At 40.4% G+C, this 27,852-nt stretch overlaps 2 protein-coding genes across 9 annotated transcripts in view; one reads left to right on the forward strand and one right to left on the reverse strand.

Annotated features, from left to right (window-relative positions):
- The window catches only part of CD96 (CD96 molecule), a 96,226-nt gene that overhangs the window by 37,564 nt on the left and 30,810 nt on the right, over positions 1-27,852 (forward strand). For all 8 annotated transcript variants that reach the window (XM_060640073.3, XM_060640075.3, XM_060640076.3 and 5 more), the window contains 3 exons: positions 7,931-8,021; positions 10,844-11,032; positions 18,419-18,511. In XM_060640073.3, coding sequence (XP_060496056.2) covers positions 7,931-8,021; positions 10,844-11,032; positions 18,419-18,511 — 373 coding nt within the window. The remainder of the gene's footprint in view (positions 1-7,930; positions 8,022-10,843; positions 11,033-18,418; positions 18,512-27,852) is intronic.
- Positions 1,737-3,519, reverse strand: ZBED2 (zinc finger BED-type containing 2). The gene has a single exon (XM_060640079.3). The coding sequence runs from the start codon at positions 3,025-3,027 to the stop codon at positions 2,374-2,376; it is 654 nt and encodes a 217-aa protein (XP_060496062.2). The 5' UTR covers positions 3,028-3,519; the 3' UTR covers positions 1,737-2,373.

Genomic DNA, 27,852 nt, shown 5'->3' on the forward strand with positions numbered 1-27,852 from the left:
GTATGGGTGTATGTGTGTTTAACATTAGGTATTAGAGCTTCTTCCTCTCCCTCCTTCCCTCTGACCTCCCTCCCTTCTTTCCTCTTTCTTTCTTTCTTTCTTTCTTTCTTTCTTTTTCTTTCTTTCTCTTTCTTTCTTTCTTTCTTTCTTTCTTTCTTTCTTTCTTTCTTCTTTTCCTTCCTTCCTTCCTTCCTTCCTTCCTTCCTTCCTTCCTTTCTTCCTTCTTCCCTTCCTTCCTTCCTGGAATCTTATGGAACAATAAGGCTCTGATTCCCAATGTCCAGTCATGGGACTCTCAGTGGCCCTCATCATCATTTAGAAGGTGAGAGTCCCTGAGTTTTTACCTTAGCTGGAGAGGGCCCTAAAAATGGCACCACATCCCTTTGGAAAACCATATGGGAAGTGAAACCTTTAATATCAGGCAAGTTTCTAGAAAAAAATAAGGAGATTACAAGCCTACAGTACAGTCTGGGATTTTCACAAGCTATGTTTGGACTTGTGCTTGTTCCACAAACAGCTCACAGGGAAAACAGATCTGGGTGTTAGAGCTGCTGACAGTCTAAGAATGAGCAAGCAGTAAGAGGGAGCCACACAGGTGAGGACAGAGGGAAACAAGACCCCTTTACTACACCAGGATCTTGTCCACTTTCTGGGAGGCTGTTGCCCATTAAGTGCTTGGATCTATCTACAAGATAATGAGAAACTGTCTTTATTAGCTCTTGTCTCCCCAGCTCCCACCATCCCTCACTCCACCTCCAACCCAGTAAAAAAAAAAAAAAAAAAAAAAAAAGGTTCTGGAGGAATCATCCAAATAAAAGTCAGCTCCAACCCAAAGGCCACAGTCATTGCCACTTTGGTTTAATCTATTCCTGAGTAACCATATTAGGCATACCCTCAATAGATTGTTCTTTCCTTGTGGACTGGTAGGTTTCCTTTTTTCAAAGCATCTTTGAGTATTTAAAAACGAACAGTTTTTTTTAATATTTTTATGTTTATTTATTTATTTTTGGGAGAGAGCACATGCGCGTGCTCCCACAAGTGGGGGAGGGGCAAAGAGGGAGACACAGAATGTGAAGCAGGCTCTAGGTTCTGAGCTATCAGCACAGAGAACAATGCAGGGCTTGAACTCACAAACTGTGAGCTCATGACCTGAACTGAAGTTGGACACCTAACCGACTAAGCCACCCAGACACCCCCAAAATGCACAGTTTTTTTTTTAAAAGTCAGGGAACAGTTGGCATGTAGCCAGCATCTCAAAGGCAGGAATAAAATCCAAAACCTACTGTTCAAATGAATGGGTGGTCTGTGGGGACAAAACTAACGCAATTTAACTCATTAAAATTGACCTCAGAACCTCAGAAAATGTTCTCCGCCCTTCAGTCTCCCAGATAGTCTTCATCTCTCATCTTTCCATGGTGAATTTTTGAGGAGGGATCTGTCTCTCTTCTGCCATGTCACACTTCTTCTCTGTCCCTTTTTCTTTCTTTTTTGGTTTTCTGCCTCTGTTTTTTATTTCTCCTTACTCATCGCCTCTCTCCACCTTTCTTTTTTCCTTTCTGAGTTTCTCTCCTCTCTTCTTCATGATCTCCCTCTTTAACAGACCTTAATATGAAATTAGATTATATTTTTAAATATTTATGAATAAGTTTTTACCTCCTCTATTCTTAACGTTTCTTTCGAGTGAGCTGAAAAGTCTTTAATTCTCTCTGTGCTGATTATACATTAATTACGTACGTGTTGCATTGTTGAAAAGACAGGACTCAGTTTCTGCTGGTGACACAGCTTTAATGTAAGCAGACGATAGAACACAGCACCAGTGGCAGAAAAGACCTACATCGGATGGGTCCCGAGAACTCAGGCTCAAGCTTCTATGTGCTTCCACAGCTGGGCCCCACAGAACAAGCCCTGTACCCAGTTCTCAAATCACCAGCAGTATGTGTGCAAAGGCCTCAGCCCCAGGAAGCCTCAGCTCTGCTCGTGGCAGAGTCCCTTAGAATGAGCTGGTCACATAGGTACATTCCAGCTACCTGGCCAACCTCAACTATCAGAACCCTCAGCTCCGCAAACCAAGTGCTAGGCATAAATCCCATTATTTTCACTCATCACCACTGACAGTATGGTCCATTCTGCACCCAAACTCACAGACCCATGGTAGCAAAACAACATTGATCTTCAGTTAATACATTTTGAGGTTTTGATCAGGACAGCCTTCAGGGGCCCTGTAGAAGTATTTGGTCAATTCAGAACTGCTGAGATTAACTCCTATTATGCACTCTTTCTCTTAAAAACAAAATACTTTATATTTAAGCTAAAGTGGCTCTTTGCTGGGAGCCTGAAGTCTGTGTCTTCAGAATAGATACCTCCCAGGCTGATTTAAACAAAATGGAAAGGATGAGCTGCTGCAGGCTGCTCTTGCTCCCTCCGACAGGCTTCCTTCTCAGCTCTCACCTTCCACTTCATCTCCAGGATGGCCCTTTCTACCTCTTCCAGGGCTCGCTCTCTCCTTTCTACTGCTCTCTCCCGCCATTCCACTGCCCTCTCCCTCCTAAGCACCTCCTTTTCCCTTTGGCTGGCCCACAAAGCCAGGGTCCCCAGCTGCTCCAGGAGCCGGGCCCATTCACCCTCAATACCCATGGGGAGCTGGGGCCCCTGGGACCTGGAGTCCTTGCGCTGCCCCACCTGACCATGGCCAGTCTTCTCCAGCTCCTCTCTATGCATGCTCTTCAGATGTTTCCACAAGGCTGTGGTGCCCACGTTAACCCCCGGGCCGCGGCTCACCTGCCTGCCACACAGGCGGCAGGTGGCATATTGGTTGGGGTGGTGGCCAACACGAACAGGGGCCAGGTGGAAATATTCCCAAACCTCAGAAAACCGGGACCCCTTGTTGTTCGGCAGAGAGGTGGGCATGGCGCTCGCGAAAGGGCCAACCAGTTCTCCCTTCTCACTGATTGCCTCTTCCTCCTTCATCTCAAGGTCTCCTTTTGCCTTCATCCTGGTTCCCTCCTCTTCCTCCTCTTCCCGCCTCATCCTGTCTCGTCTTTTAACAGCTTTCCTTGAGCCAGAAGTCTTGGCTGAACCACAGCTAAGGCAAAAATGAGTAATTGGGAAGGGACTGCGGTAACTCTTGGGGATTCACAGCAATGGCCAAAGGCTGGCCACACCTGGTGTGATGTTTCCTCCTTTCCCCTTCACAGGAGAGTCAGGGTGAGTCAGAGCCACACAAAATGGCCTCCGAGGCCCCCAGATACATTCCCTCCAGGCCCCAGATATGTATTGATCCCTCCTTGTGTACACCAGAACGACAACACAGATTAGTCCAGAAATTACAAAGTTCTTCAGTGAATTCAGGGTTCTCTACATCAACCACTTTCACGAGTGGTTTTTGAATATTGAAAATGTTAGGTTTTCTCCTGATTGTCCAATGTTTCTGGCTTCCAATGTTTCTATGGCCCTGGAGGTCTACATATGGGTTTTGGAGGTTCTGAACCCTCAGGTTGCTCGGGAACCCCAGGGCTGGGGCAACACTTGTCTTCCTCAGTGTAGGCAGAAGCAAGCACAGAGAGATGCTGGTGTGAAAGACACTCACACTTCCTAAGAACTGTTGGAACAAGCAGTCCAAATGCTGGGTAATAAAGTTCCCAATGTGAGATCGGTTTGCCCTTAGCAAGGTCCCTCTGGGGCTGAGATTCCAAGAATTCCAGCAGACTTAGCTGTTTTCAGCAGGAGGAGCTGGCCCACGCAGAGGAGAAGGACATAGAGCACATCTCAACCGACTTGTCTCCCAGCAGTCCTCAGCAAGTAGCTTACACTCTGCCTTCCCAGGGGAACCATCACCTGCAAAGCCAATAGCTGATAAGACCTCCTCGACAGCAGCTTACTCTAGATGTTTGGCTTTTGCACCCCATTTAAGTAAATAAATGGACAATTCAATTTTTAAAAATAGCCTGTTTTCTCCCTCCTTTTTTGCGTCATTTATTAAGTGATTGAGAGCTTTATCCACCAAGCTTTGCAATCCCAAACAGTTGGTAAACACTCTCCTCCCTCCCTCAGCCCCACAGCCCTACAAGTGGGTACTTACAGGCAAGCAAGGCCCCGAGCTTGTCTCTGATGGCTTTGGTGCAGGGTGAGTGCTCCCACACACTGTGGGTAGCTATTAGCTGACTTCTGCCCCCAGGAGGAGGGCACCCACAGGTCCTGTTCCCTCCCACTTCCAGGGAGGATACCTTTCCAAGTGGGCATGTCTCTGCCTGCCCACACAAAGATGCACACATTCCTCTGTACCCCTCCCCCACCCCGGAAAATAGATGTTCTGGCAAATGTTATGTAGTAAAACAATAAGTCAAGCACCTACTAGTCTTGGTTCTGTTTCCAGATAACTAGATCATCTGGCCTCTCAAGCAAAGAAAAATATTTAAAAGAGGGAAAGGGTGAGGTTTCAGCAGAGAAACCACACACCCCAGTAACACCTGTGCTTTCAAATGTTCTGTCCAGTTGTCAGACCATGAGTCTCAATTTTTGGTTCAGAAACTCCGGATGTTGTAAATACAGTCAGTAGAGAAGCCGGGTAGCCTGCACAAAAGGGAAGATGAAGTGAAAGGAATCCTCCCAAGTTGAAGGAAATGTGACAAGTTGAGAAGCAGATTTGCGGTTGCTTTTTATTATATTATGTAACTAGCATTGGAAAAGCTGAAATGTTATTGGCTTCTATTCTCAGTTGGAGTGAAATAAATGAATAGTCACAATTTAAGTACAAATTTTATATTTACGTATATGCTATATTTATATATGTATATTTTGGAAGGAGAACCTACCAAGAGGAGACAGGAACATTTTAAAGAGGGTGTCTGTGGAAGAAAAATCCTTGAGTTATAGAAGAAAAGAGAAATGGCAGAGTAGAAAACATGCCAAGACTGAAAGACAAATTTCAAGTGAAGAAAGAAGGTTGAGGGGAGGAAAGACTCCAAATAGAAATGAAGAGTTGGTAAACGAATAGGGGAACTTAAAAAAAAAAAAAAAAAAAAAAGATTTCTCTTTCTAAACTCAAAAGCTATTTTTTTTTTAAATGAATCTACGAGAAGCCCTTTTGAAAAGGCTCTGCCCAAACTTAGGCAAACTGAATCTGGGCTGACTTACAAATGGTCAGCATTTGAGTATTTCAGCTGTGGAAATAAGGAAATGATCATTCTTACAGCCAGATTTGGACCTACTTTTCCTGATTCCTCAGTCTCCTCATGCTACAACCTTCCACTGGCTTCTCTCTACTTCCAGGACAATGTGCCCAACTCACACATTGGCCTACGAACCCATTCCGTCTGTCAATCTTTGTGAATTCCCCGCCACTTTCAACCACAGACCACCTGTAGCATCCAGACCCATCTCTTCCCTGACTGCAAACTATTACTCTGCTTTCTAAGTTATTCCCAGAATTCACCTCTTTCTGCTCTCCTACAGAACTGTCCAAATACTTTTTGCCACTTATTATATAATTCTTTGTGCTATTGCTCACATATTCCATGTGTACCGAGAAAAAATGTGTTGAAGAAACCAGTTTTTCGCTTGTCTCATGGACATGACAGCCACACCGTAAGTGAGCGAGTGATTCTGACTCCTCAGCAGAAGAATGTGTGCGTGTGCACTTGTAGGTGTGTGCACAGACTCTTGTGCGTATATGCTTCATAGTTTTTTTTTTAATTTCACATGTTTTTCTTCCTACTCATGTGGAAGGTCCTACTCATGTCTGCTTGCACAGCAAAACCATATAAGCTTGGTGTTTCATAAGAGGTTTTACTTCAGTTTGAACTAGTTTAGTCTGTGGTTTTTCAATTTTAGAGAGACTGGGAGGTGTTCAGGACATCAAGCACATTCCAAAACAAAGTCTTGGAACACAGTCTGGAGGTGGTATAGAGTATTTGAAATCTGAATCGCTCCATAAAATCCGAGTTCAGAGAATCCACTAGAGTTAAAGCTTTTTAACGTTTTTATTAAATTGACAAGAGATTTCTTCAGTGAGCCAGTTGCTTTTATAATATAATGGAACCCCTACTTGTTCCTGATATTACCATATCATCATCTTATGGTAGGTTAACCGAGCATGGAGAAAATGAGTCATGAGAGAGGTTAAAAGTATTGGCATTAATAAAAACCTTTACAACTTGTTTCTTAACATTTTACATCCTTTTGTGGGTCACTTGAAGGTAAACATCAATCTTTGGCATTTCATTGGATTAAATAAATTGCACTCTCTTTCTTTCACTAAATAAGAATATATTTTAGGGAACCTGGTTTTATTTTTGGCTTTCTAGGACAAAAAGTGACATATGTCACGGGTTTTTATTCCTGTCACACGTCTCCATTGTCAAGTGTGGCATGAATGTGAAAACTGGGAGCTGCAGCGTTCACTACCCACCATTTTGGATTCCACAGATAGTCGCTTCTGAAAGTCTCATGTTTGCCTTGGGTTTTTGGTAGTGGTGTGGAGGGATGCTAAACTGCACTTCAGTAGGATCTCACCAGAAAATTCTACTTTAGTGTCCTTCAATTTGGTGTTTCAGCTCTGCTCAGGACCAGATTCTTTGGGTGCAACTAGTCTGTGAAGAAATTGGCACACCATGTATTACGTATGGCTAATTGTTCTTTACTAGTTAACTAGTAAATTCATCAGTTGTGGAAAATATTTGAGAGCTAAGAACCAAGACCAGTCATATATGAAATACATACATCTCTTGATGAGACAACAAACAACTCTACGTGGTATTATAATTGGACGGTGTTGGGGTGCTTGGGTGGCTCGATCAGTTAAACATCTGACTCTTGATTTCAGCTCAGGTCATGACCTCATGGTTTGTGGGATCGAGCCACACATCAGGCTCTGTGCTGACAGTGCAAAGCCTGCCTGGGATTTTTCTCTCTGTGTCCCTCCCCTGCTCACATGCATACACACTCTCTCTCTTTCTCTCTGTCTCTCAAAATAAATAAATAACATAAAAAAAAAAAACACCTCATGCAATGGCATGTTTAAAAAAAAGATTGAAATACAATTTTATAGTGTCTCAGATAAAATAATAATAATGAGATCCAGTAATTCTTTTTGGGTATTTTCACCAGGATTTTGAAAAAAAACACCATCTCACAAAGAGCAAATGTGTTGGAAATAAAACATAACTAAACCTATCTCTAAGCTACCTGTTCTGTTTCTCTCATATTTCAGTACAATGTGTTTTACCAGAAAATACCTTGGACTGGAAATGGGGTAACTTAGTTCCCAGTTGTGCCATCAACTACATTCCACTCTCTTTAACCATCCTGTGATTTCTGTGCCTTGGTTCCCCCATCTGTCAAATGGCAATGATAAGTTGTGTCCTACCCCACCCTAGAGGACCGTTAAGATGATAACATGAAAAGTCAATTGCATAAACTCTTTACAAGTCAAAAGTGAGATATTCACAATAATGGTTTTTGTGGTTATTGCTGCAAATAATACTTTACATTATTTGGGGAATGGAAACAACCCAAATGTGGATATCTTTTAGCTTAGAGTGTAACAGAATATTCTTTTCTGGTCTCTGACTGTTAGAGCTTCTTCCTTTTTAGTCTTTGGCTTCCATTTAGCACTGTTTTATTCTTCTTGGGTAGAACAGTGATCTTCTTTTTCCAAAACCCAGAGTCCAGACTTGCAATATTAGTCTAGTCCTAGATTCTTCCCAAGTTGACCTATGCTTCCAGCCATGAGTTCATGACATGTCTATAGGAGACAGTCTATTTGTAGCTCACTTTTTCACATAAGCTCTGAAAGGTAAACATAGCCTTGTTGAAAGTGTAGAAAATTGTTTTCTGCCAATTTGCCCCATGTGACGGTTGGCCGGGATGTAAGGGGTACAATTTTCTGCTGAATTTGCAAATAAGCCTTTCTGTGTTCTGCTTTTACCCCCAGAGAACATTTACCTGCTCCCTGAGGAATGTATTTCCCACAGCAAATCTCACGTGGTTTATAGAAGGAGGCTTTCCTCAAGGTGAAAAAGAAGGTAAGGAAATCAGTCAATGGAAATGGGTTTGGCAAAGAAAGAAAGAAAGAAAACAAAGAAGAATAGAAATTGCCATTTCCTGAGCTGATCTTGGCATTTAAGAACAATTCTCATTCCAAGACAAACATCATCTTGCCTACCAGATGCCATTTTCTGATACCCCATCTAGTGCCTCGAAGAGGATGGGAGTGGGTAACATTTCCAAAATTAAGAAATACCCCTGATTTCTTTAACTCTCAACTGTTAGTCAAAGCAGATCTCTTACATGAGGGCAAAGAAGTTTAATTCAATATATACGTATTAATAATTTCATTTAATTCAAATAACTTAGCACCACTGATTCAAATCAATAAATAAATACTTGCCACTTTTTCTTCTAAGGATCTGAGTGGGGTGGGGAAGACTAAAGGAAGTACATATAAAGGACTGGGCTTTATGACAAGGAACTCCAACAGGAGGATTAAAAATTCTCGGAGCAGGGACACACACTGAGACAAGCTCCGATGAGAATGCATAAAGCCGTATTTTTCGTAGGCGATAAACATGGCAGCCTGTGCCAGAACAATCCCAGCCAGCCCCTGCCTGGGACAACAGCCCTTCTTCTTCCTCCTGAGTCATTTTTTTCTCAAAGCTCAATATGTTTTCAACAGTAACTGAGTCACATAGCTCTTGCTACATTGTTATTTTTAATGGGTAAAAATAAAAAGTTTATATTGATGAATGATCGTATTGATCCACTGTATTCATTTTGAGACTATTACTGGTTTTGTTATTCACTTTAAAAACAATTCACCCATAATCATGACCGGATGCAATCCTGAAAATCTTTCTTAAGGGTCATTATAGGTATGGTCTCCTGTTAAGTAAGCCCTGGTTTGATGTGCCCATTACTCTTCTGGACCATGAGGCCAGACATTGTGGTCAGAATTCTACCACATGTAGTTATTACTTTGGTAAGTAACAACTTCAAAACTAGCATTTAGAGCCTTTAGTGTAAAGAAGCCATAAGGGTCCAGAAAGTTCTGGCCTACAGTGACAGATGGTTTTACGTTAATTTCCTGCTGCCATGTGTGCTATTTGGAGGTTGTACTAACAGTGGCAGTTAAACAGTTTCTATTTCTAAAGGAGACTCACAGGACCCAAATGACAATGGCTATAAATCTACAGCTTATTTCAGGAAAAGGATACAATATAACAACACCATTAAAGTAAAGGTATGCATCCCATGTACAGATTTACAGCAAGGGGGGCAGTGAAATCAGGCACGGGCTCCTTTGCAAAGGGGAGACAACCAATATGGCACAGAGCACCTTAGAAGCAGGGAACCCCAAGTGGAGTCTTGGCTGAGCTTGTTTTATATTTTATTTAGGTGGATTCCTGCTATGTAGACACACTCAACCACAGAGCCTTCCCAGATTCTAGCCTGGGCCAGGTGCAAATCATTAATCTTACCGGTATCAGTCAATAATAAACAATGCTGATGAGCTAAGACAACTGGCCCCCGAGCTCCTTGGACCCACGGTCACCAACAAAGCAATGCTATTAATGAACACACTCCGTACTTTGACTATGGATCAGTGCCATGCAAGAGCTTGAGCCAAACAGTTTAGGGTAACTCCAGGCCTGGTGGAACAGACCCTCACTGCCCAGAAGCTGTGGTTTGACCATTTTAGACTCTAGGTTACCGTAAACTGAACCATCCCTGCCGGAGACCTGCTCCAGCAACCAGGGGTTCCTGAAGGATGAACAGCGTCGGTGAAAAAGTGAAAATAAAACAAAACTAAAAGAAAAAACAAAAATAAAAATGGACACGGACAACAGCAGTGTGTTGAACTGGCCGATTTATTGCCGTAAATGTGGCATTATATATGCTAGTGATTTCCTTGTAGCATACATCATCTATGTTTTTCTAACATTACCTAATTTTGAAAATGTTCCTATGTGTAATCAACCTTTAAGAAATAACATGGCGATTTTCTCGTAATGTTCCCTCATACCCTTTGATTATTGATTAGTTTCTTGCATTATTCCATTATGCATCTGCGTTTATCTATAATCTATAGAGCGTTTGCTCTGCTGTTTTCATGAAAGGTCATCTATCGCTCAACACCTCAAGTGGAACAGTTACAGGGACATGACCGCTTAGTTGTTTCCCCAAACCATTTGTGGTTTGAGGAACGAAAGTGTTCGCCTGGGTCTGAGGTGCCAGGAGGGGGCCAAGAGGGCCTTAGAAACCCATGCCTTATACATTCTCAGAGAGACAATGCACCTAGGAACTAATGAACCATTCTGTACTTTAACCGACTAGGTTCAATCATCATCTGGCATGCCTTCAGGGGGCCAAGTGAGCCTAGGGGTTAGAGTGACTTGTGCCTGTAGATACACTCCTTAGGAGTGGGGCTTTCAAATCCATATGTCTCTCCTTTTTTGGCCTCGTTTGCTGGCAAATGCATGAGGCTATCCTTCCTGTAAGTAGAGGAGTCTCCATAGGGGATGGCAAGGGCTAAATGTAAGGCCGCACAATTTCTTGCGGAACCTTATTTTCTTTCCTAATAGTTCTTTTCCCAGGGGGCCTGTCGAGGGCAATTCCCCAACAGACAATACCCCAGATACTTTTATTAAAGCCATATTACCTAAAAGCTTCCAAGAAGCTTCACTGTCGGTGGGCCGCCTTGCAGTCACCAATCCGTCCACAGCCTGGGCCTTGCCATCAGGCTGGGATAGCTCGGCTTCCAGCACATCCCCAGCCATTTCTTGCCATCACTGTATGGCTCATAGCAGAAAATGTTGCTGACCGATCTTGTTCTTAATCTGTCTTCTAGAAATATACGTTACTAACGAAGAGAGAAAAGACAAAAGTGGATTTTGGGAGCTGAAGTCTGTTTTGACAAGGGTGTATGGTAATAAGCCAGCCCAACCAAACAACCTGACCATCTGGTGCATGGCTATGTCCCCAGTCCCTGGAAATAAAGTGTGGAATATCTCGTCTGAAAAGATCACTTTTTCCTTGGGTGAGTTGTCTATTTAATAAGGTCAACAAGGGGCGGCCAGGACTGCCATAAGCTCAGAACATTTCTAATTAGAACAAATAGAGTGCTCATTATTTCCATGGTGTTTTAATCTCGGAAGACTCTCTACACAACTCAAAATTACTAAATTTCATAGGATCAAGCCTCTTTTGATGAAAAATGGGACTCTGCTTAAAAGAATTTCTTCAAATAAAAAGCAGTTGATTCCTGTTTCTAAAGAATTTCTAGTGAATATGGCAATTTTTTCAAATTTCATTAATAATAACTTTTTGTTAATCTACCATATAATGAAAATTAACACTAATACATTGATGATCAAGAGTGATTCTTAAAATCCTAAAATCTCTTCTGAGTCACTAACAACCTTTAATTACATATAACATTTATAATTTTAATACTTAGGAATGGATAAACCATGTATGAGATATAAAAAGCTTGAGGATAAAGACTGTATCTTAATGATTTTAGTGCCCCTAAGTTGAAGCACAGAATTGGGCAAATAGAAGATTTTTATGACTTGAAAATTGATACGTAGGATCATTCTACTTATTTACAACATTTGACGAACCGGAATATTGACTACTCGAAACCTGACCAACTAATGGAGATTTTGCTACACAAAAGATGTGAACAAATGTCTCAACAAATGCAGTGACAACAGATTGCCTATAAAAAATAGAAGTTTGTAATGACAACTAGCAAACATGCATGTATAACAGCAAAGTAATACTTAAACAGATTTGTTAGCCGTTATCACAACTCTGCAGGACCGTTAACATCTTTTACCACCTTCCTATTTTCAGAGAAATTGTAGTCTATAACATACTCATAAAACCCAAGGTAGTTTATAAGGGAAAGTTCCTCTTTGTTTCAAGGCCAGTGTCTGCATCTTGGGTCCTACCCGGCCCTTTCATACAGGCAGCCATTTGGTTCCCGGGAGCCTTAGTTGGGAAGGGTATGTGGCTCAATACACATCCGTCCCCCTGTTCAGAAGTAGGTGCCATTGTGAATCTGGGACAGTGGCATCATGCCTGTAATGCTGCCTGTGTATGTGTGTACATACACACACACAAACACATCTCCCTCCGAACTTTTAGTTAATCATCCGGAAATGATCATGGGTTTACACTAAAACATCCATACTCAATTTTGCCTAATTCCCTCAGAAGTAAATGCACCTCCTTTCTAGAAGGCTGGACACAGGTAAGGCTATGGTCTTTGAACGGGGTAAAGGCAGCTGGTTCTCCTATAGATTTGCCAGTAACTTTGGCAGACTTTAAGGCCATAAGCTAAAGACCAAATAACCTCAAATTCCTATGGAGAACCTTATTCCCATCACAGACAGAACCATATTTGAAAAACCAGTCTTTTCTGGTGTTAAAATTGAGCTTGTCTTGATTTAAAGATTTTATTTTTTAGAGCAGTTTTAGGTTTACAGCAAAATTAAGAGGAAGGTACAGAGATTTCCTGTATACCCTTCCACACACATGCATAGCCTCCCTTGTTATCAACATCACTTACCAGAATACGGTTCATTTGTTACAACTGTACACATCATAATCACCCAAAGTCCATAATTTACCTTAGGTTTCACACTTGGCGTTGTACATCCTGTGGGTTTGGATAAATGTGCACTGACATGTACCCATCATTACAGCTTCAAAAGGCCCTAAATTTTCACTGCCTTAAAAATCCTTTGTGCTCTACCTATACATCCTTTACCCCCATCCCCCACCTCTGGCAACCACTGATATTTTTAGTCTTTACAATTTTCCCTTTTCAGAATGCCATATAGTTGGAATTACACACTATGTTGCCTTTTCAGATTGACTTCTTTCATTTGGTAATATGCATTTAGCATGTTGTCTCCATGTTGTCTCATGGCTTGACAGCTTATCTTTTTTAGTACTGAATAATATTCCATTTTATGCATGTACCATAGTCTAATATACCCGCTCACCTACTGAAAAACATTTCAGTTGCTTCCAACTTTGGGAAATTAGGAAGAACGCTGCTTTGAACACGCATGTTCAGGTTTTTGTGTGGGCCTGAGTTTTCGATTCCTTTGTGTGAATACAAAGGAGTACAATTGCTGGATTGTAGATAAGACTTTGTCTAGTTTTGTGAGAAAATACCAAACTGTCTTCCAAAGTGGCTGCACCATTTTGCATTCCCACCAGCAGTGAATGAGAATTCCTGTTGTTCCACATCCTCATCACCGTTTCATATTGTCAGTGTTATGGTTTTTGGCCATTCTAATAAGTGCATAGTGGTATCTTGTTATTTCAATTTGCATTTCTCTGACGACATGTTATATGAAGCTTATTTGCCTTCAATATGTCTTCTTTGGTGAGGTGTCTATTAAAGTCTTCAGCCCGATTTTTTAATCAGGTGGGTTGTTTTCTTACTGTTGAGTTTTAAGTGTTCTTTATATATTTTGAATAATAGTCCTTTACCAGATGAGTCTTTTGCGAATGTTTTCCTCCCAGTCTGTGGCTTCTCATTCTCTTGAACTGTGCTATAATTTTGGGATAATAAGGGAGAGCACTGATCCTGATACCCAAAGCACACCATAATTCCAATTTTATAGGACAGTCCTTGATCTAGTATAATTTTAGGCTCTGAGCAGATGGTTATTTTTAAATTGTCAAGTGAATTTTTATCTTTCACGATCAAATATTAAAGACAATAAATCTTGAAGAGTTCAGTTTCCCAAAGTTATAGCTTACATTCTGGTCATATTCTAGCATATATCTTTAAGAATGATTTAGAAGATGCAGTAGTCTCTGTAAAGCAATGTCATCCCTGGATCATACTTCCTTACTTGTTGCAAGTTCTTAAACACTTAGTTCCAAACACTTTCTGCTTGTGGGGGCACTGCTGGGAGCTTTATGAACCCTGAAGAAAACTTCTGATGCCTTGTGTAAGAGTTACTGCTTTATCAGGCCATTACTGTTGACAGATATGGAGATGAAAATCTAGAAGAAAAATCTAAAGCAGAGAAATTCTGAGAATATAACAGAGCAGAAAGGAGGTTTAGTAAGAGGAGTTTTGGTTTCCCTTTGCTCCCAGAGAACAGTTAGAAGCCTGAAAGCTAACAGCTCTCTGAGCTGTTCCCTTCCCCACCTATCTCCTGGTCTCCCAGTGAGTTCAAATGCTCAGGGATTCTTATTCTAGTAAACTGAGAAAGGGAAAGGGGTCGGCGTAGGGTGGTCAGTGGCTCATCAGGCATCTATTTGAGTACGAGGGCCTACAGATTCCTGTGATTCAACAGTGAATACATTTTTTTAAAAAATTCTTTCCAAAATACTTTACCCTGCTGCTACCAAACCCCAAGTTCAGCTGCCCCTCACTCAAAAGGCCATCAATACTCAAGAGAGTTTTGACTGGAAAAGAGTATGAGCTTTGTTCAGGAGGCCGGCCACCTGGGGAGAAGATGGACTCTTGTGCAGAGGCCGACTCTGTGGTTTCTGCCTAGCCTAAGGATGTTTTAAAGGGGCTTAGGATTGGTAGGGGGGTTCAGTAGTCTGTAACATTTCTTGATTAGGTGCAGACTTGGCGGTAACCAGCTAAAGACCTTATCTCAGTGCTGGGGGTTGTGTGAGGGAATCTGCTACCTGTTTCCTTTTTCTTTTATATATATATATATTTAGAAAGAGAGAGTGAGCAAGGGAGAGGGGCAGAGGGAGAGAGAGAGGATCTTAAGCAAGTTCAGTATTCAGCGCATAGCAGGACACAGGCCTTGATCCCACTGCCCTGGGATCTTGACCTGAGCGGAAATTGAGTGGGGCGCTCAACTGACTGAGCCACCCAGGTGCCCCTGCTTCATGTTTTCTGAAGGGCAGGAGTGCTCTGTTCTTTCTAGGAAAGAATCCAAAATCTATAGATATACAAAGGAAGGTTAACCAATCGCATGGTCTCAGGGGATTTGCTAAAGTTTAAAGATACTCGCTTAAGCAGGAGAGGCAGAGGTAGCTTCACTGCTAGCCTAGCTTATCAGAATGTCTAAAATTGTAGCGCTGAAGGGCCAATTTTTTGGTATATAGAAAGAGTTACTTTTGTTTTGTTTTGTTTTGAGGTGGAGGGGATGTTTTGTTTCATTTTAAAACAAAAGTTGAGTGCAAATGCCCCGTGGGGTGGGTAATGTCCTCACTGTCACCAGCTGCCATTCATCATTAAAAGGATTTCCATTTGGGACAGAAAAGAAAGTTATGTATGTCTATTTTTTGGATGTGGAGACAGGATTAACAAGGGATATGTTAGTAGTGGGGCAAGAGAACCACTGAATGTTGAGGTGGAATATGCCAGACAAATACTTATTTCATGATTTTTCTCATACCCTGACTGATCCTTAGGATCCTGGGGATCCTAGGATATCCATTAAGGACTTTTTTTTTAATGTTTATTTTATTTTTGAGAGAGAGAGCATGAGCAGGGGAGGGGTGGAGAGAGGGGCACAGAGGATCCGGAGCAGGCTCTGAGCTGATAGCAGCCAGCCCAATGTGGGGCTTGAACTCACTAGCTGTGAGATCATGACCTAAACTGAAGGATAGATACTCAACCTACTGAGCTACCCAGGCGCTCCAGTTAAATACTTTAATATATACATGCACATTACCCAAGGATCTTGTTAAAAAGCAGATTCTGATTCATCAAGTTGAGGTGGAGGGGCAGGGCCTGAGATCCTACATTTCTAGCAAGCTCCTAAGAGACACCATGGACCACATTTTGAGAAGCAAAGACTTTGCAAGGCCTGGAGTCTGGTTCATTTCTAGGTGGACCAGCTAAGGGCTGATTCGAGCTCTGAGGAAGTCCGAGAACTGACCAGCTGCCCTAGGGGACAGACACCTGGCCACTACTGCCCATGAGGATGGTCCTGGGCACCCTGCCAGGCCTGCTGCAGATAGGACACACTCAGGAACAGATGAAGTTGCTTTCGGCCAGCAGCTTAACCACTTACAGCATGATGGCAAATGTAATGGTCTGAAAACTGGCTGATATCTTCCTGCCAAATTCTGCATTTGAGTTTTGGGAAATAGGTTTTTTTTTTTTTTCTGTTAAGTTTTAGCCACTCTTTTCTACATCCCCTGAGTTTTGTTTTGTTTTCTTTTTCTTTGGTGTTTTGTTTTGTTTGGTTTTTTTGGTTTTGTTTGTTTGTTTGTTTTTTTGGCTGCACATTTCATCTTGAAAGCTATGCATCATTTGTTACAGAGCAAAGAGTTCATCTTAAAATACAAATCTTGCAGTAACAACTCCCTGATACACTGTAAGGTTCTGTGTGGCAAGAACTTCTCAGATTACAAAGATATGTGGTGTTGAAATATGGCTGAATAACATCTTAAAATAGAAATGTTCCATCAATGAAAAATAAATGCTTCCTATTGTAGAAATCCAGGATTGAGCACAACCTATCAACATCTTCTTTTCTAGGAGTCAACAAACTTTCTGTTTTTATCTGCCAGATAGTAAATATTTTATGCTTTGTGGACCATATGGTCTCTATCACAATTGCTCAGCTCTGCCATTGTAGTACAAAAGCAGCCATAGACATTACATAAACAAATGGATGTGGCTGTATTCCAATAAAACTTTATTTACAAACATAGGCAGTGGGTGGATTTGACTTGTGGGCCATAGTTTGCCAACTTCTGTTCCAATCAATCTACAGAGAAAAACACCTAGGCATTATTTTTCCAGGCCCATGTTCCATCTTATTAAGGTCACTACTTTGGAAGATGATGCTTATTATGCATCAGCAGTCAGATAATGTACTTAAAGTTGGTCTTCTCTCTTCCAGTGTTAAAAAGGAATCTATATTCATTCATTCATCTACCTGCATTTGCCAGGAATCAGAAACACAGAGATTTCACAATCACTTCTGTTGAGGGGTATACTGATGATATAGAGCAATAAGGCTTTTGCTAGGGTAAACACTGAGGGCTATGAGCACATTGCAGAGATCCCTAGGGTCTTTCAAGTTTGAGAAGGTGCATACCAGGAAGTCTGCGATGGGTAAGTATAAGGAAACAGCATATGCAAAAAGAAATAATCCACAGAGATCGGATTGAAATATCACCTGTTGGGTTGAGGGTATGATTTGAGATGTAAAAATGATAGGCAACTTCAGGAAATGAAGTGGGATTGTAATGGGGGGAAGAAAATAATGATCAGATTTGTATGTCGTGCTGAAGTGTTCAGGTATGTTTCAGATGGTTCGGGTGGAGGAGGATGGTCATTCCACCAGCCTATTTGTATACTCTCCATGTGACTTTCTCCCCACCCTACACCCACCTCCTCAGAGGTTAATAGCGAGGGATCATTTACATGATAATATGATAACCGGTCAGAGCCAACTGTGAGCATTACCCACAGCCAACAGCAACAACAATACTGCCAACGCTGAAAATAAAACATGGATACATCTTGATTACAAAAACAAATTCCTTCCAACGTTCTATGTGCTATCTGGTGGCATAACTTATATATCCTTTTCCCTTAAAGCAAATTACAGACTAGAACCAATAGTATAATTTATAATTAAATGTCCAGATAATAGACACAGCACACCAGATGTGTGACATTGCACCCAATGTCATTATATGTAGAAAATCACAAAATCCCCTAGCCTGAAAATCATTTAACCATATTTAACCCAGACATTCCTAAAGTTAATAGATCCTTCTGGCATTTTTGGATTGTTTTATACTGCTAATAGGACTATTTTACAGTTCAATAATAGAGGCTTAAGGAGTTGGCGTAAGTGTATAATATGATAAAACAATGTATTCTAGGCTCACTTTCACCCCTACCTGCCCCCACACACATTGAGAAAAGTTATAGCCAAATAAAAATTTTGTGACAAAAAAAAAGGCATCTGAGAAAAAGCAATAATAATGCCATCAGTCTTAGGTTCATTGATGTTACATCCAGTTGGAGCATTACATCGTTGTTTCTCTTGCTGATAAAATTTTGCAGGCTTGTGGATTTGTAAACTGTATGATTACTTTTCAAATACTTCACGATATTAGCTGCTATAATTATTTTACCAGGTCTTGGTTAAATGTTATTTTCTCCAGGAAGCTTCCCCTGACCTTCCAATCTCGGTTGGTACCCTTTCTTTGCACCCCCGTGGCACCCCGTGGCACTCAACACAATGCCTGGCTACCTGCCTGTTATCTAGGCTTATGGTCCTTAAACGCAGCCCGATGTCTTTGTCATTCACCGCTGCATCCCACAGCCTTGCATGTAATAGGTCTTCATTAATGAATTGTTAGATGAGTAGACAAAATTGTGGGGGAAATTAAGTCAATACATCATCCTTCTGTTACAATATTATGGTCATCATTAATATCCATTTCATCCTTTCAGGCTCCATGAACCCTCCGACAGACTCTCCGCTTAATGTTGTCACACCTACCCTTGGCACCCGAACTTCTCCAGCCAACAGAGTATCTCCTACAAGTAAGCATGTTTTCACACAGCCTTCCTTTCTCTTTTTTTCTTTTTTTAATTATTTTTTTTTTTAATTTGAGTATAGTCGAGACACAACGTTACATTAGTTTCAGGTGTACAACATAGTATTTCAACCTCTATGTTGTGCTGTGCTCACCACAACTATAGCCACCATCTGTCACCATACAACATTGTTAAAATACCACTGACTATATTCTCTCTGCTATGCCTTACATCCCCATGACTTACCCCTTTCATAACTAGAAACCTATATCTCCCACTCCCTTTCACCCATTTTGCCCATCCCCCCTCTCCCTTCTCCTCTGGCAACCATCAGTTTGTTCTCTGTATTTATAGATCTGATTCTGCTCATTTGATCATTTGTGTTTGTTTTTAGATTCTACATGTAAGTGAAATCATATGGTATCTGTCTTTTCCTGTCTGACTCACTTCATGTAGCATAATACCCTCTAGGTCTCTCCATATTGCTGCAAATAGCACATACGGATGCATAATATTCCGTCTTCCTTATCCATTCATCTATCAATAGACCCTTGGGTTGCTTTCGTATCTTGGCTATTGTAAATAATGCTGCAATAAACATAGGGGTGCATATATCTTTTTGAATTAGTATTTTCATTTTCTTCGGGTAAATACCCAGTGGTAGAATTATTGGATCATATGGTATTTCTATTTTTCATTTTTTCTTCATACTATTTTTCCACAGTGGATGTACCCATTTACATTCTCACCATCAGTATATGAGAGTTCCTTCTCCAACACTTTTTATTTCTTGTCTTTTTTATTTTGATTCCTCTGACAGGAATAAGGTGATATCTCATTGTAGTTTTGATTTACATTTCCCTAATGGTTAGTGATGTTGGACATCTTTTCATGTGTCTGTTGGTCATCTGTGTCTTCTGTAGAAAAAAATGTCTGTTCAGCACCTCTGCCCATTTTTTTTTAATTCAGACTTGTTTTTTAGTGTTGAGTTGTATAGGTTCTTTATTTTTTAAGCTTTTATTTTAATTGCAGTTAGTTACCATAAAGTGTTATATTCGTTTCAGATATATAATATAGTGATTCTACCATTCCATACATCCTCTGGTACTCATAATGACAAGTACACTCCTTAATCCCCATCTCTTATTTCACCCATTTCCCGCCCCCCCCCCCCCACCTCCCCTCTGGTAACTATCAGTTTGTTCTCTATAGTTAAGAATCTGTTTCTGGAGTTTTCTCTCTTTTTAATCTTTGCTCATTTTTTTCTTTCTTCACATGAGTGAGATCATATGGTATTTGTCTTTCTCTGACTGACTTATTTCACTTATCATTGCACCCTCTGGCTCCATACATGTTGTTGCAAATGGCAAGATTTCATTCTTTTTTATGGATGAATAATATTCCATTGTATATATGTACACTACATCTTCTTTAACCATTCATCTATCAATGGACACTTGGGCTGATTCCATAGTTTGGCTATTGTAAATAAGACTGCAAACATATATGTATCCCTTTGAATGAGTGTTTCTGTGTTTTTCGGTAAATACCCAGTAATACGATTCCTGGATCGTAGGGTAGTTCTATTTTTGATTTTTTGAGGACTCTCCATACTGTTTTCCACAGTGGCCGCACCAGTTTGCATTCCCACTAACAGTGCATGAGGGTTCCCTTTTTCTCCACATCCTTGCCAGTGCTCGTTGTTTCTTGTTTTTGTTTTTAGCCATTCTCATGGGTATAAGGTAATATCTCATTGTAGTTTTGATTTGCATTTCCGAAATGATAAAATGAATAATGTTGAGCATGTTTTCTTGAACCTATTGTCCATCTGGATGCCTTCTTTGGAGAAATGTCTGTTCATGTCTTTTGTCCATTTTTTAATTGGATTTTTGTTTTTTGGTGTATAAGCTCTTTACATATTTTGATTATTAACCTCTTATTGGATATATCATCTGCACATATCTTTTCCCATTCAGTAGGTTGACTTTTTGTTTTGTTGATGGTTTCATTTGTTGTGTAAAAGCTTTCTATTTTCATGTAGTCCCAATAGTTTATTTTTTTCTTTTGTTTCCTTTACCTTAGGAAGCATCTACAAAAATGTTGCTGTAGCCAATGTCAGATAAATTACTTCCTGTGTTCTCTTCGAGGATTTTTATGGTTTTAGGTCTCACATTTAGGCCTTCAATCCATTTTTAATTTATTTTTGTGTATGGTGTATGAAAGTGGTTCAGTTTCATTCTTTTATGTGTAGCTGCCCAGTTTTCTTAGCACCATTTGTTAAAGAGATTTTTTCCCATTATATATTCTTGCCTTCTTTGTCATAGATTAACTGGCCATACGAGCATGGGTTTATTTCTGAGATCTCTATTCTGTTCCACAGATCTATTTTTGTGCCAGTACCATACAGTTTTGATGACTATAGTTCTGTAGTATATCTTGAAATCTGGAATTGGGATACTTCCAGCTTCGTTCTTTCTCAAGATTGTTTTGGCTACTCAGGGTCTTTTGTGATTGCATGAAAATTTTAGGATTATTTGTTTTAGTCCTGTGAAAAATGATGTTGATATTTTGCTAGGGATTGCCTTTTGGCATGTAGCACTGAATTTGTAAATTGCTTTGGGTAGTATGGACATAAAATGCTGTTGGTATTTTGATGAGGATTGCATTGAATCTGCAGGTTGTTTCAGATAACATGGACATTTTAACAGTATTAATTCTTCCAATCAATGAGCATGGAATACCTTTCCATTTGTGCCATCTTCAATTTTTTTCATCAATGTTTTAGGGTTTTCAGAGTATGGGTCTTTTATCTTCTTAACTAAGAAGTTTATTCTTAGGGTTTTTTTTGGTGCAATTATAAATGGAATTGTTTCTTAATGCCTCTTTCTGAGACTTCTCTATTAGTGTATAGGAAAACTACTGATTTCTAGGTATTAATTTTGTATCCTGAAACTTTATCAAATTCATTTATTACTTCTAGTAACTTTGGGTGGAGTCTTTAGGATTTTGTCTACTTAGTAGCATGTCATCTGCAACTGGTGACTATACTGTTTTACTTCCCATGAGCTGTCCATCCTTTAACCAAGCAGATTGACAGAGAAAACATTTTCAGAAAATCTGTATGATTCGTGTTCTTTTATTATCGATACCATTTTAGGTAAACATAGTAAGTACTATTCTTATGGCTTTAAAGAATTAACATAGCTTCCAAAGCCTTTCACTTGAAGCTCTGGCAAGATTAGGGTCAATAAATATGCAGTGAGAAATTTCAATTCTGTATTTATTATTAAATAGGTTAATAAATTGACAGTCTTCTTCTAGAACTGTGTTCTCAGTGGGGTGTTTAAGAAATTGGTTATAAATGGGCATCCTGTGGATCAGATGTAGTTAGATAGTTTTAAATTTAAATTTGTTCTGGTTCAAATTAATTTTGACAAAGTTGACTGGTGAGGACTATGAATTCAGCCTCCCAGTGGCATTATTAATAATGGAGGTCAGGCTGGGTCAGTGTTACTATGGCAAAGGGATAGCAGTGACTTTCAGAAGGTCGTATTGATGCAAACAAATCATAAATTCCCATGTCTGTGGCCTTTGTGTTTAACAAAGAACCATGGTTACTTTCTTTAATACAAAAAAAAATGTATATTCTGTGTAGAGGAGTACAGTTCTCATTTCTTATTTAATTAAAACTATCAATTTTAGCTCAAAATGAGAACTGAAATTGAAATAAAACAAAAGCAGTTGGTAGAAATGAACGATTCTTTCAGACTGTAGCCTTTTGGCATACAGCCTGGAGTCACTGTCACAGGTTGGTACCTCTCAGAAAATGAAGCATGTGGCAGGGTGCGAAATGTCTGCAAATCACCCATCAGAAATTTTACATCCATCTGACTTTTCCTAGTTTGTAATGTTTTGAAATTTTTATTTGAAGCTGATTTTTCTTCCACTTCTAACTCATCATTCGGCAATAAACTATAGTAGATTATGTTACTCTTCATTCAACAAATATTAGCATATTCAAAAATAACGCCTTAAATTTCTTTAGTACTCCACGTATTATCCAGTTATCCAGTGCTACATAACAAATTACTCCCCAAATTAGCAACTTTTAAAACATGTATTGTCTTACATGATTTTAGGGTCAGCAATCCAGGAGCAGCTAAGCTGGGTCATATGGCTCTGTTTTTTTCATGGGGTTGTCGTCAAGTGGGGTTGGCTGGGTCTTTAGTTATCAGAAGGTTTGACTGGGGCCGAGGGTTCTGCTTTCAAGTTTGAGCATGTTGTCCGAAGGCCTTCGTTCCTCACCACATGGTTTCTCTCCATAAAGGTTTCTCACATTATGGCAGCAGCCCTCCCTCAGACCAACTAACTCAAGAAATAGAGTAACCAAGACGAAAGCCACACTGCCTTTTTATTGCACAGCATCATTTTGTTTTATTGTATCTGTTAGAAGTGAGTCATTAAGTCCAGCTCATACTCAAGAGGAAGAGACTTAGGCTCCACCTCTTGAAGGCAAGAGTATCAAAGAATTTGTAGACAAATTAAAACCACCATGTCCTGTCATTTAGAAAATATTTGCACATAAAATGCAATGTGGTTTGATCTTTATTATGAGAGGTAGACAGAGCAAGCATTATTGTCCCCATTTTCCAGATGAAGACACTGAGATGCTGAGGGCTTAAATGATCACACAGCTAGTAAGTGACAAAGTTAGTATTCACACCAAAGTCTTCTGACTCTAAATCTAGTTCTATCCACATGTGATACCAGGTTGTCTCCAACTGGTCTGAACACTTCATGAGGACAGGGGATATATGCTTAGCACAGAGTAGACACACAAAAATACTAGTGGAATAAATGAATGAATAAAAGAATTAATGAGAATACTGTTCCTTCACTATACAAATGTCATTTAATAGATTCCATGCTGTCTTGAAAAAGAGATGATATTTTGTTCCTGCCTTCAAAAAGGTCGCAGTGTACTTGGAAAGAGATAATATGTGCACATAAAAATGATAATTCAAAATAGTGAGGTGAAAGGTGTTACATCTTACAGAATTAAAATGCTCAGGGAGAGGTGCAGACCAGCAAGTCTCGGGTTTTAAGTAAGGAGAGATCCCATAGGTACATGGAGTCAAGAAATGTTACTAAAAAGAGAAAATAAGATGACCCTTTAAGTATGTGTTGTATTTATTTGACTCAGTTGAGAGCTTGAAGAAAACATTCTAAACCAAGAGAACAATGTGAGTAGTTGAGCGTTGGTGAGGATGTGGGTGACAATTTGACAAAATGTTAGTAGATAAGCTTGTGTCAGTGGGTGGGATTGTGTAGCAAAGAAGACTAGAAAATGCAGAATAAAGAGAACCTTAATCCCCAGCCTAAGGTTTCTCAATGTTCTCCCAAAGGAAATGAGGCTGGGAGTTCAATTAATATTTTTTAGAAAGGAAGTGATATAATTCATTTACCAAATATTCATTAAGCTCTTACTATGTCCCAGGTACTGTTCTAGGTACTAGGAATACAACAGGGACCAAAAAGAGAAAACAACTCTGCCCTCATGACATTAGCATTCTGCCAGTTAAAAGCAGAAATTCATTTCTTCTAGCTGAGTTTTCCACGGGGTTGGGTTAGTTGACATACACAACAACTTGGAAGGAACTGGAGGGTATTGTGCTAAGTGAAATGTCAGTCAGAGAGACAGATAGCATATGTTTTCACTCATATGTGGAACTTGAGAAACTTAACAGAAGACCATGGGGGAAGGGAAGGAAAAAAAAAGTTACAAACAGAAAGGGAAGCAAACCATTAGAGACTGTCAAATACAGAGAACAAACTGAGGGCTGGTGGCGGTCGGGGGCTGGGGGGCAGGGAAAATGGGTGATGGGCACTGAGGAGGGCACTTGTTGGGATGAGCACTGGGTGTTGTATGGAAGCAATGAATCATGGGAATCTACTGCTGAAGCCAGGAGCACACTGTATACACTGTATGTTAGCTAACTTGACAATAAATTATTAAAAAAATAAAAATAAAACATGACTTGCATAATGCACGTGTAGATCAAATTACCATGATGTACACTTTAAATACCTTAAAATTTTATTTGTCAATTATACTTCAATAAAGGAATGAATAAATAAAAATGTGACTTAAAAGACTACTAAAAAAAAAAAAAGAAAGAAAAGAGAACAACTATGCCCTCATGACATTAATATTCTGTCAGTTAAAAGCAGAAATTCATTTCTTCTAGGTGAGTTTTCCATGGGGTTAGTTGGCATACATTAAAATGCTTCTATCAGACCAAACATCATTCTTATTTCTGTGAAGAAATGCAAGGAAAGGAAAAAGACATTTGTTCCCTTTAAGAAACCTGCAATATAAAATATTTCTAGTATTAGGGAAGGAGAATACAGTCAAATAAACATATTTATCAAAAAGCTGGAACATATGTTACTTGAGCTATTGTCACACTAAGCTGATATGGTTGGGAAAATCCCAGAGAGTCACAAGAGCTCATTAAGAAAAGATCCTACCACACTGAACCTCAGGACTGTTTGAGATCAGTGGGTCTCACCAGGGAAGTTTTGCCACTCTCCCTCCCAAGGACATTTGTCAGTGTCTAGGGCCATTTCTTGTTGCCACGATTGGGGGAAGGGTGCTACTAGCCAAGGCCAAGGATGCTGCTACATAATGTACGGCACGGGACATGACAGCCACCACAAAAAAGAATTATCTGGTCCAAATGTCAACAGTTCCGAGGTTGAGAAACCCTGTTTTATTTTTTGTTTTTTTTTAATATAATTTATTGTCAAATTGGCTTCCATACAACACCCAGTGCTCATCCCAGCAAGTACCCTCCTCAGTGCCCATCACCCACTTTCCCCTCTCCTCCACCACCCATCAACCCTGTTTGTTCTCTGTATTTAAGAGTCTCTTATGGTTTGCTTCCTTCCCTCTCTGTTTGTAACTTTTTCCCTCTTCCCTTCCCCCATGGTCTTCTGTTAAGTTTCTCAAGATCCACATATGAGTGAAAACATATGGTATCTGTCTTTCTCCGACTGACTTATTTCACTTAGCATAATACCCTCCAGTTCCGTCCACATTGCTACAAATGGCAGGATTTCATTCTTTCTCATTGCCAAGTAGTATTCTATTGTGTATATAAATCACATCTTTATCCATTCATCAGTTGATGGGCATTTAGGCTCCTTCCATAATTTGGCTATTGAAAGTGCTGCTATAAACATTGGGGTACAAGTGCCCCTATGCATCAGCACTCCTGTATCCGTTGGGTAAATTCCTAGCAGTGCTATTTCTGGGTCATAGGGTAGATCTATATTTAATTTTTTGAGGCACCTCCACACAGTTTTCCAGAGCATCTGCACCAGTTTGCATTCCTACCAACACTGCAAGACGGTTTCCCGAGAAACCCTATTTTAGATCAAGGCTCAGGTATAATAAGAGTAGCTAGTTCTCACTTTACAAAATCTGGACCTCTGTCAAAATAATAATAAATTATGTTTGGAACAATTTTCAGTCTGAAATGTCAAAAAAATGTTAAATCAGTGGCTCATTATAGCTAAATAAAACTTATTTTCTTAGGATAAACCCCGAATTACTACTGAAAAATCCAAATTTTGTCTTGAAAATCTGGAGGGTGATTGTGAAATCACACAATGTCTCAGAAGCTGGGAGGATCCACCCTTTGTGTTCTTTAAGAAAGGAAGCAGGATGGAACATGTCATGGAAACCAACTTCAAAAGCCTATGGTTTCAGTCCAAATTCTAAGATGGAATGCACCGTATAATTCAGTCATAATTATTAAGCTACATGTCTTGCTGCAAACATCCAGTTTGTATCTTTTTTTTCTTCTGCATTGAAAAGGTACTTTTTAAACAAATGTAAGGTAATGGAAACAATATTCTTCTACTAGAGAAGGAGAACCTTATAACTCAGAGCCAACTGTAAGAGTTACCCAGGGAGCCCCGTGCATTTCAACCTGAACTGATGGTGTCTTCTGAGTCCCAGCTGCAACGGCAGCACTGTCCTAGGAAAAGACATGAGGCTGACAAGCTAAATGGGGAGATGAGACAAGCCAGTGGGATGGAACAGTCAGAGACACCTGACCAATCTCAGGTGGGGCAGTACATGACTCCCACTGCTGAATAGAGCTCTATGCCTTCTAACTCTGACTTGGAATTGGCTACAGGTTGTGTGACTTAAGAGAACAGGCCTCAGAAATTCCAGCAATCGTTCAAGACATTCATTCATTCGACAAATACACATTGAGTGCCTACAAGGTGCCAGGAACTTTAGAGGTGCTGAGATACAGTGATGAACAATACAAGCAGGGACCCAGTTGCACAGAGCTTACAATCTAGCAGGACCCACTTGCCTAGCATCCTCTTTCACTGCCCACAGAGCCACAGGCCTTTTGGCTCTGCCTCTTTTTATGACTGCACATGACTCTTGGACCTGATGATGTTGGTTTTGATATTAAGCCTTCTCTCAAGCTTTAGCTGGTCCTCACAGTCTAGATCCTTCTACCCCCAAACACTTCGAATAAAATACCAGGTCCAGGATGATTCTAACCATTGTCTAACTCTCCAGGCAAGCACACCTGATCCTTAGCGGGTGGGGGATCAGACACTGAAAGGTACAGACTGTTGGCAGCAGCTTCCCAGGGGATGCACCAAAACTACTGATTTATGAGAAAGCATGTCAGAATGGCTGAGGGATGACACCAGAAGATATGCCATCGGACAAGATTGTCAAATGTAGATCACTGGGGGAAGCAGATCACAAGATCAATCGCAGGTCGAGATGTTGGATGTTAAAGTAAGAAGGGGCTCTGGAGAAAGCTTGCTAGCCTGCCAACGTAGAGGAGTGCTGGTAACAGCAGAGGACGGAATCAGGGAGGTCTGCACAGGGAGCTGGAAGGAAATATAGACTCAGGTGGAAGAAAGATGAGAGATGGATCTTCAGACAATCGTCCTGAGCACAGATATAAAATAAAATGAGTGTCGGGCATGAGAAGACAAGCACGGTGAGTGCTGACGGTGCTCGTTGGGTGGGCACAGCTTGCTTAGGTGAGGTGCCAGGTGACGGTGAGCTTCAGTTAAGGGCCAAGGATTTGGACTGGAACAGAATGCCAACAAAGAGCCACTGTGGCTTTGTGAGTATGTGAAAAATATGGGTGAAATAGAGGTGATGTGTATGGTAAGTGGTAGAAGCAAGGGTAGAGCATGCAGACCAAATGATGCAGATTCTAAGCGATGTAAAGTGATAATGATCTGAACTAGAGTGGGCGTATGCAGCAATGGAGAGTACTTCAACAGAAGATCCAGCA

This window comes from Panthera onca, chromosome C2 (assembly GCF_046562875.1).
Source record: "Panthera onca isolate mPanOnc1 chromosome C2, mPanOnc1 haplotype 2, whole genome shotgun sequence".
In the NCBI taxonomy this organism is placed as follows: Eukaryota; Metazoa; Chordata; class Mammalia; order Carnivora; family Felidae; genus Panthera; species Panthera onca.